Raw genomic sequence first — 10,659 nt, 5'->3', positions numbered from 1 at the left:
TTCCTAAATGATCAGGTATCGGCATGGAAAGTTTCGGCAGTCCCATCCTCCCCAAATGATTTATTTAAATAAAAAGAACACTGCCATTTTCAAACTGGATCTGCTTAAATTCCTTCAAAATTTCCAATCTTTAGTGATAAAACATTTGCATATTATTACACTTACACCTACTCACAGGTGTTCTTTTCAGTTGTGGCTTGCTGATACGCATTACATCTTTAAGAAATATGGACGGTTTTCTGAGTTTTCTACAATGGATTGTGCTCATTGGTGTAATAAATATCGCCTCTGGATCAGGTAAATAAAAAAAAATCTAAATAAGGATTAAAAATTTAAGGATAAAATAATACTGAATTGTGTAAAAAAAAAAAAAAAAGTTTCACAGTAAACTGTACAAGCTGTGTAAAGATTATGAACATATGTAAACGAATTTTTCACTGCGACATCTGAGTGAACAATAGGTCTAACGCATACTTAAAAATATATATGAAAATTTAATTTACCGTATTCTACTTGCATAGTCTATTTTTATGTATTATCAGTACCATATAGTACAGTACATACATGAAATTTCAGTTGCTGCATGTTCTTTACCGTGGGATCACTTTGGCTCGATCAGTAGTGCGTTTACATGGTAAACCGAAGATTATGAGTTCAAGGATTGCGACCGATACAGATACTGGTATCAAACATGGATTCTAACTAGTCCTTCGCTAAACGCTGGGTATTAGGAAAGTTCATACATTGATTTTACAGAAATGGCTTCAAATGCCAAGTTAACATTTTTCGTACACGTTGATGCGATAAAAACCTTTACTTTCTGGATCAAATCTTTCTCAAAAGTTATTTTGAAAGGAAATTACATACATGTATCTAAAATGCGAACTTTCAAAATTCTAGACAGAGAGCTAGAGAAAGCTAGGGAACATGACTCTACAGCAACAGAAGCATCCGTCCCTTTACTTTTCAAGGAATACCGGTCATGGAGATATTGTATGGCATTGATGGGGGTTTACACACTCGCTAAATAAATTCTTAATGGCTACAAGCAAACGTAGATGTTATTATCTAAGACATGTAAATCCTACTGTACACGATATTTAGATAGTCACTGGTTCGTCGTACAACAGGCTTTGAACTCCACTTTTACAGAGTGATTATTCTTTCCATATTGAATGACCCAGTACATGCACTTAAACAAGTTCTTTCCTACATCAATCAATCGAATGGACCTATATAATGCACTGTGTATATCAAATCTGAGGAGTATAAAAGGTTTCTCTATTCTATTTTACCATATCTGCAAGAAATGCAGGGTGTTGATATCATCTTGAAATATGGTGGAATACTGAGACTGAACCTTTTTATGATTAAGAATGTTACTAATGTTCACAGCATCTATTTGATGCTTCTTTACATGTAAAATCAATATATATTGGATGTTACTGTATCCGTGCATCTAAGAATGATTTGTACATTGTTTCATTGGACCTCTGAGCCTCATTAGGGCTTTTCGACTTTTGGCGAAAAGCCCTATTGTTTTCGTCTTGTTTTATTATTATTATTATTAGGGCTTTTCGACTTTTGGCGAAAAGCCCTATTGTTTTCGTCTTGTTTTATTATTATTATTATTAGGTCTTCCGTTTTCAACGGAAGACCTATAGTGATTCTACTGTTTCTTATTATTATTAGGTCTTCCGTTTTCAACGGAAGACCTATAGTGATTCTACTGTTTCTTATTATTATTATTATTATTATTTTTCATTTTTATTTTTCTGACCTTTTCAAATCGCGATATCTCAAAAACTACTCATTCATTTTCAGCCAAATTTTCAGGAATGATTTGTTATCTCATGCCATTTTGAAATATTGAAAAAGTTTGGAAAAATTTACTTCCGGTCGGGAATTATTACGATTTTTCACTTTTTACACTAAAAATCTAGTCCATGAATGTTCTCAGAAACTGTTAAAGGTAGGAGTCTGAAACTTTCAGGTATGATAGAATTTGGTTTGTAGATGTGTGATGGAAACATTTCGTGTGTCGTCGTAACTTCCGGTCGTCACAGGAAGTGATTTAAAAAGGGTAATTTTTTGAACTTTTTTGTTTTTCAATATTTTTTTATGATTTTGATAGGCTTAATAAAGAGTTTTACAAGAATGCTAAATATGTAGTTTGTTTAAAAATTGATTAACCCATACTCTGAATATTTATCATTTTTCAATTTTAAGAGACGGTGTTTGATAGTGTAATGGTTAGCATGTTGAATTTTCTATTGGGCGATCTGGATTCAATCCAAAGAATTTCCGAATTTTTTCTCACTTTTTGGGGCTCAAATATAAGATTTTATCTTAAGAGGGGGGGGGGGGCTATGTCTTTAGACGTCAGAGCAGCGGTGTTTGACGGCACAATATCAGCGTGTCTTTTTACTCCCTCATAAAGAGTTTGCAGTTTAATTTTGCACTAATTAATGTGCATAGATGCAATTGTGATATGACAAAATGAGGAAAACATGTTGGTGCAAATGTATATGTAGCTAGATACCTATGCAATTGTATCATAAATTGGAGAGTTGCGGAATTGTATTTTGAAAGTAGAATTTGTTACTTTCTCATGTTGATTGAATAACATATATAGCAATTTCAAATGAGAGAAAAATAAACTTCAATGATATTTTTCTTTGATTTTAGTAGGGCAATATTCCTTTATAGATGCAAGTTACAGAACATAATAGGTATCAGATTCCTTGAGCGTCATATGGCGAGACGTGTTTTGTTGCGAAACATTCCAGTCTTTTCATTAATGTGTTACTAATTGGAATAATCCACTTTGGGGGTAAAGAGGAATATAAAATGTGTAAGAAAACTTAGTGCTGCCTTTATGTTACTTGCCCGTATACGATATGTAATATGTACAGTGTGATAACTATACATTCTTAGACTCGAAAATCAGGCTACAGCAACATATTTTTAAAAATTTCATTGAAGCTATCACGTACTCTTATTCAATTGAAGACACATTCCAAAGAAAAGGCGCGAAGATTTACTCGTGACGTTTGGCGCGAAATAATGTATCTTGACCCGCCTTTCACAAATGGTCTGATGCAGTAGTGTAGAAGTACAGAAAAAGATTACACGGACATGTCTGAATTTGGAATTGCATAGAATAGAAAGTTGAATGCATAAAGAATAAAGGAAGTAAACACAATAGTTTTTTTTTTTAGTTTTTATCAGTAACAGATTATTTTCTCTGCTATCAGTTATTGTTAAAACTCAAGTAACAAATCCGATGTAAATCTACTAGTACTTGCACAAAATTTAGCTGGCAAGTTTTCATCCTATAATTCCACACTATAAGAAATAAAGATTAACCTGCCTGACACTCGTTACTTCAGGGAATGAGTGCAAGGTAAACATCAATGATGGCTGGTACATTGCGCTAGTGTAGTGGTATCAATATTAAAGAACAAGGTCCACTTAGGGCCTTTTTTGGCCCTGTGAATTTCAGAAAAACTGAAACTTCTTTGACAATGCATTAAATATCATTTAGACCTTTGATGACTGCGTATCTATCAAAATGACGTAATTTTCTGGCTAGCCAATGCATTATGACGTCATGAAATGCGACATTTTCCTCATATCGTGAAAAATTCTACAAAACAAACCAATTTTTAAAGCTAATTTTTCGATATTTAATATAGAGCGTAACCTCTGATCTTAAATATGCAACTATAAAATGATAGAACTTTTTCTGAGGATTACAAAACCTGTTTTATTATTTAGATCAGAGGATGCAATCATATTATTTCTCTTCTTTCTTTTTTAAGCTAAAACTTGCATCACTTGATTGCATCTCTTTCGCTGTTTTGAAATATGTTAGATTCCACCGGAAATAAAACGTCAACTTCCGGTCTATTGCTCGGCAACAGTAAACGATTGAGGTCTGAAACTTTCAGGACTGATAGTCAGTGATCAGTTTATTTGAATCGTGACAAAATCTTGTATCGCCGTTACTTCCGGTCGTGACAGAAAGTAATGCAAATAAGGGAATGGTTAATGGTTAGCACGTTGGATTTTCAGGCTGACGACGAGGGTTAAATCTCCAGAGTGTCTGAATTTCTTTTATCACTTTTTCAGTTTGAGTTTTCTTTTTTTCAGAATCGGACGGAAGACCTCTCATTGCTTGCAATGAGTTTCTAGTTATTATTATTATTTTTCATTTTTATTTTTCTGACCTTTTCAAATCGCGATATCTCAAAAACTACTCATTCATTTTCAGCCAAATTTTCAGGAATGATTTGTTATCTCATGCCATTTTGAAATATTGAAAAAGTTTGGAAAAATTTACTTCCGGTCGGGAATTATTACGATTTTTCACTTTTTACACTAAAAATCTAGTCCATGAATGTTCTCAGAAACTGTTAAAGGTAGGAGTCTGAAACTTTCAGGTATGATAGAATTTGGTTTGTAGATGTGTGATGGAAACATTTCGTGTGTCGTCGTAACTTCCGGTCGTCACAGGAAGTGATTTAAAAAGGGTAATTTTTTGAACTTTTTTGTTTTTCAATATTTTTTTATGATGTTGATAGGCTTAATAAAGAGTTTTACAAGAATGCTAAATATGTAGTTTGTTTAAAAATTGATTAACCCATACTCTGAATATTTATCATTTTTCAATTTTAAGAGACGGTGTTTGATAGTGTAATGGTTAGCATGTTGAATTTTCTATTGGGCGATCTGGATTCAATCCAAAGAATTTCCGAATTTTTTCTCACTTTTTGGGGCTCAAATATAAGATTTTATCTTAAGAGGGGGGGGGGGGGGCTATGTCTTTAGACGTCAGAGCAGCGGTGTTTGACGGCACAATATCAGCGTGTCTTTTTACTCCCTCATAAAGAGTTTGCAGTTTAATTTTGCACTAATTAATGTGCATAGATGCAATTGTGATATGACAAAATGAGGAAAACATGTTGGTGCAAATGTATATGTAGCTAGATACCTATGCAATTGTATCATAAATTGGAGAGTTGCGGAATTGTATTTTGAAAGTAGAATTTGTTACTTTCTCATGTTGATTGAATAACATATATAGCAATTTCAAATGAGAGAAAAATAAACTTCAATGATATTTTTCTTTGATTTTAGTAGGGCAATATTCCTTTATAGATGCAAGTTACAGAACATAATAGGTATCAGATTCCTTGAGCGTCATATGGCGAGACGTGTTTTGTTGCGAAACATTCCAGTCTTTTCATTAATGTGTTACTAATTGGAATAATCCACTTTGGGGGTAAAGAGGAATATAAAATGTGTAAGAAAACTTAGTGCTGCCTTTATGTTACTTGCCCGTATACGATATGTAATATGTACAGTGTGATAACTATACATTCTTAGACTCGAAAATCAGGCTACAGCAACATATTTTTAAAAATTTCATTGAAGCTATCACGTACTCTTATTCAATTGAAGACACATTCCAAAGAAAAGGCGCGAAGATTTACTCGTGACGTTTGGCGCGAAATAATGTATCTTGACCCGCCTTTCACAAATGGTCTGATGCAGTAGTGTAGAAGTACAGAAAAAGATTACACGGACATGTCTGAATTTGGAATTGCATAGAATAGAAAGTTGAATGCATAAAGAATAAAGGAAGTAAACACAATAGTTTTTTTTTTAGTTTTTATCAGTAACAGATTATTTTCTCTGCTATCAGTTATTGTTAAAACTCAAGTAACAAATCCGATGTAAATCTACTAGTACTTGCACAAAATTTAGCTGGCAAGTTTTCATCCTATAATTCCACACTATAAGAAATAAAGATTAACCTGCCTGACACTCGTTACTTCAGGGAATGAGTGCAAGGTAAACATCAATGATGGCTGGTACATTGCGCTAGTGTAGTGGTATCAATATTAAAGAACAAGGTCCACTTAGGGCCTTTTTTGGCCCTGTGAATTTCAGAAAAACTGAAACTTCTTTGACAATGCATTAAATATCATTTAGACCTTTGATGACTGCGTATCTATCAAAATGACGTAATTTTCTGGCTAGCCAATGCATTATGACGTCATGAAATGCGACATTTTCCTCATATCGTGAAAAATTCTACAAAACAAACCAATTTTTAAAGCTAATTTTTCGATATTTAATATAGAGCGTAACCTCTGATCTTAAATATGCAACTATAAAATGATAGAACTTTTTCTGAGGATTACAAAACCTGTTTTATTATTTAGATCAGAGGATGCAATCATATTATTTCTCTTCTTTCTTTTTTAAGCTAAAACTTGCATCACTTGATTGCATCTCTTTCGCTGTTTTGAAATATGTTAGATTCCACCGGAAATAAAACGTCAACTTCCGGTCTATTGCTCGGCAACAGTAAACGATTGAGGTCTGAAACTTTCAGGACTGATAGTCAGTGATCAGTTTATTTGAATCGTGACAAAATCTTGTATCGCCGTTACTTCCGGTCGTGACAGAAAGTAATGCAAATAAGGGAATGGTTAATGGTTAGCACGTTGGATTTTCAGGCTGACGACGAGGGTTAAATCTCCAGAGTGTCTGAATTTCTTTTATCACTTTTTCAGTTTGAGTTTTCTTTTTTTCAGAATCGGACGGAAGACCTCTCATTGCTTGCAATGAGTTTCTAGTATTCTTAATATTATTGTATAGACGAAATTTTGTAAAGGACTTTGTCCGCTCCATTTCTCCAGAACAGCTTAAGATATGAAAGTTAACTCTGTCAGATTTCATAGATAATGACTTGTGGATGTCACCATGAATATTCTTTTCGTCGTCAATACTTCCGGTCGTCACAGAAATTGGATTAAAATGTCGATTTTTTCAATTTCTTCGTCTTTCTAACTTCTTTTTTCTGTAATATTCATAGGGTACGTAAAGGCCCCTCTTTGAAGATTTTACGTATTACCAGTTTCTTGATAGGATTAAGAAGGAATTAAATATCTTTAAATATCTTAGAATTTCTGAAAACGTAGGACCAACGTATCTCAAAACACTACAAAATATTGATTTTTTCCCCGTATATATAGTTTGCGGGGACTGCTCAGCGCTCATTCACGTAGGACGCGGTGTAGAGGTAACACCTACCTGGTGATTGGGATAGGCCAGAAAAACCTTCCTGTTGCCATGGAAACGAGTTTATATTAAATAAAAACGGTTGTATATGATATGTGTGTGCATTTTATTCGCCTCTCTTTTTTTGTCAACTGTAGAAGACATTGTCATATTTAAACCCCCCCCCCCATTTTCTCTTTTTCGCTTTTATGTTTTGGATTATTTATAAAATGACCTTGAACTTCATATCACAAGCAACTCTTCTTGACGTTTTCAAAATTATAAGCCTTAATTCTTTCTATAAAATAATGGTAATTTACATGTTTATGTTCAAGACCCCCCCCCCCCTTCCTCGAAGCAACCAGGTAGAATACACAGATATAAAATTCACAACTTATACGGAACTTCTTAAGAGTTTCATTAATAAAATTCAGTTCCCCTGATGTGATTTGATATTTTGCTACCATTCATTTTTCTTCTGTTTTGTCTATAGAATTTATAATTATTTTATTTAGAATTAATTTATCTTTACAAAGTAGTGATTGTCAGCTGCATTCATTAGCATTTCACGTTTTCTTGTATATCTATCACTTGCATATTAATAATTTCATTAAATACTATTTAAAAGTATTAAAACTTCATTTCTATTAAATTTTATTAATTTGTATATCCTTGGATCCGCTCCTGCAGGTGCGCGAAAGCCTCATCACTACTGTAAACAAATTATTCATCACGCCGAAAATGTTCATGATTCCGCTAAACTAAGAAAGTTTACACATAGTTTATCATCTCATAAACAACCATCAGCCCTGTCCAATGCAGAAATGCTCGAATTGAAGGGGAAAATTCAGGAATTGTTTTGCGTCAGCCATGTTTTGACGTGAACCTTACACGGCATTCTCTTATACGGCATTCTCTTATATTCTTAATATTATTGTATAGACGAAATTTTGTAAAGGACTTTGTCCGCTCCATTTCTCCAGAACAGCTTAAGATATGAAAGTTAACTCTGTCAGATTTCATAGATAATGACTTGTGGATGTCACCATGAATATTCTTTTCGTCGTCAATACTTCCGGTCGTCACAGAAATTGGATTAAAATGTCGATTTTTTCAATTTCTTCGTCTTTCTAACTTCTTTTTTCTGTAATATTCATAGGGTACGTAAAGGCCCCTCTTTGAAGATTTTACGTATTACCAGTTTCTTGATAGGATTAAGAAGGAATTAAATATCTTTAAATATCTTAGAATTTCTGAAAACGTAGGACCAACGTATCTCAAAACACTACAAAATATTGATTTTTTCCCCGTATATATAGTTTGCGGGGACTGCTCAGCGCTCATTCACGTAGGACGCGGTGTAGAGGTAACACCTACCTGGTGATTGGGATAGGCCAGAAAAACCTTCCTGTTGCCATGGAAACGAGTTTATATTAAATAAAAACGGTTGTATATGATATGTGTGTGCATTTTATTCGCCTCTCTTTTTTTGTCAACTGTAGAAGACATTGTCATATTTAAACCCCCCCCCCCCCCCCATTTTCTCTTTTTCGCTTTTATGTTTTGGATTATTTATAAAATGACCTTGAACTTCATATCACAAGCAACTCTTCTTGACGTTTTCAAAATTATAAGCCTTAATTCTTTCTATAAAATAATGGTAATTTACATGTTTATGTTCAAGACCCCCCCCCCCTTCCTCGAAGCAACCAGGTAGAATACACAGATATAAAATTCACAACTTATACGGAACTTCTTAAGAGTTTCATTAATAAAATTCAGTTCCCCTGATGTGATTTGATATTTTGCTACCATTCATTTTTCTTCTGTTTTGTCTATAGAATTTATAATTATTTTATTTAGAATTAATTTATCTTTACAAAGTAGTGATTGTCAGCTGCATTCATTAGCATTTCACGTTTTCTTGTATATCTATCACTTGCATATTAATAATTTCATTAAATACTATTTAAAAGTATTAAAACTTCATTTCTATTAAATTTTATTAATTTGTATATCCTTGGATCCGCTCCTGCAGGTGCGCGAAAGCCTCATCACTACTGTAAACAAATTATTCATCACGCCGAAAATGTTCATGATTCCGCTAAACTAAGAAAGTTTACACATAGTTTATCATCTCATAAACAACCATCAGCCCTGTCCAATGCAGAAATGCTCGAATTGAAGGGGAAAATTCAGGAATTGTTTTGCGTCAGCCATGTTTTGACGTGAACCTTACACGGCATTCTCTTATATTCTTAATATTATTGTATAGACGAAATTTTGTAAAGGACTTTGTCCGCTCCATTTCTCCAGAACAGCTTAAGATATGAAAGTTAACTCTGTCAGATTTCATAGATAATGACTTGTGGATGTCACCATGAATATTCTTTTCGTCGTCAATACTTCCGGTCGTCACAGAAATTGGATTAAAATGTCGATTTTTTCAATTTCTTCGTCTTTCTAACTTCTTTTTTCTGTAATATTCATAGGGTACGTAAAGGCCCCTCTTTGAAGATTTTACGTATTACCAGTTTCTTGATAGGATTAAGAAGGAATTAAATATCTTTAAATATCTTAGAATTTCTGAAAACGTAGGACCAACGTATCTCAAAACACTACAAAATATTGATTTTTTCCCCGTATATATAGTTTGCGGGGACTGCTCAGCGCTCATTCACGTAGGACGCGGTGTAGAGGTAACACCTACCTGGTGATTGGGATAGGCCAGAAAAACCTTCCTGTTGCCATGGAAACGAGTTTATATTAAATAAAAACGGTTGTATATGATATGTGTGTGCATTTTATTCGCCTCTCTTTTTTTGTCAACTGTAGAAGACATTGTCATATTTAAACCCCCCCCCCCCCATTTTCTCTTTTTCGCTTTTATGTTTTGGATTATTTATAAAATGACCTTGAACTTCATATCACAAGCAACTCTTCTTGACGTTTTCAAAATTATAAGCCTTAATTCTTTCTATAAAATAATGGTAATTTACATGTTTATGTTCAAGACCCCCCCCCCCCTTCCTCGAAGCAACCAGGTAGAATACACAGATATAAAATTCACAACTTATACGGAACTTCTTAAGAGTTTCATTAATAAAATTCAGTTCCCCTGATGTGATTTGATATTTTGCTACCATTCATTTTTCTTCTGTTTTGTCTATAGAATTTATAATTATTTTATTTAGAATTAATTTATCTTTACAAAGTAGTGATTGTCAGCTGCATTCATTAGCATTTCACGTTTTCTTGTATATCTATCACTTGCATATTAATAATTTCATTAAATACTATTTAAAAGTATTAAAACTTCATTTCTATTAAATTTTATTAATTTGTATATCCTTGGATCCGCTCCTGCAGGTGCGCGAAAGCCTCATCACTACTGTAAACAAATTATTCATCACGCCGAAAATGTTCATGATTCCGCTAAACTAAGAAAGTTTACACATAGTTTATCATCTCATAAACAACCATCAGCCCTGTCCAATGCAGAAATGCTCGAATTGAAGGGGAAAATTCAGGAATTGTTTTGCGTCAGCCATGTTTTGACGTGAACCTTACACGGCATTCTGTTAT

General features: G+C 33.5%; 1 protein-coding gene across 1 annotated transcript in view; it reads left to right on the top strand.

The window, feature by feature from the left end:
- The first annotated feature begins 227 nt into the window (after positions 1-227).
- Positions 228-10,659, top strand: part of LOC133173913 (uncharacterized) — a 164,985-nt gene continuing 154,553 nt past the window's right edge. Inside the window, exon 1 of the mRNA XM_061308978.1 lies at positions 228-297. Within this exon, the coding sequence (XP_061164962.1) occupies positions 228-297 (70 nt within the window). The remainder of the gene's footprint in view (positions 298-10,659) is intronic.

This window comes from Saccostrea echinata, unplaced genomic scaffold (genome assembly GCF_033153115.1).
Source record: "Saccostrea echinata isolate AGI-Se365-2 ecotype Australia unplaced genomic scaffold, CSIRO_AGI_Sech_v1 ptg000056l, whole genome shotgun sequence".
Taxonomy (NCBI): Eukaryota; Metazoa; Mollusca; class Bivalvia; order Ostreida; family Ostreidae; genus Saccostrea; species Saccostrea echinata.
This window is presented reverse-complemented; position numbering and strand designations above follow the sequence as displayed.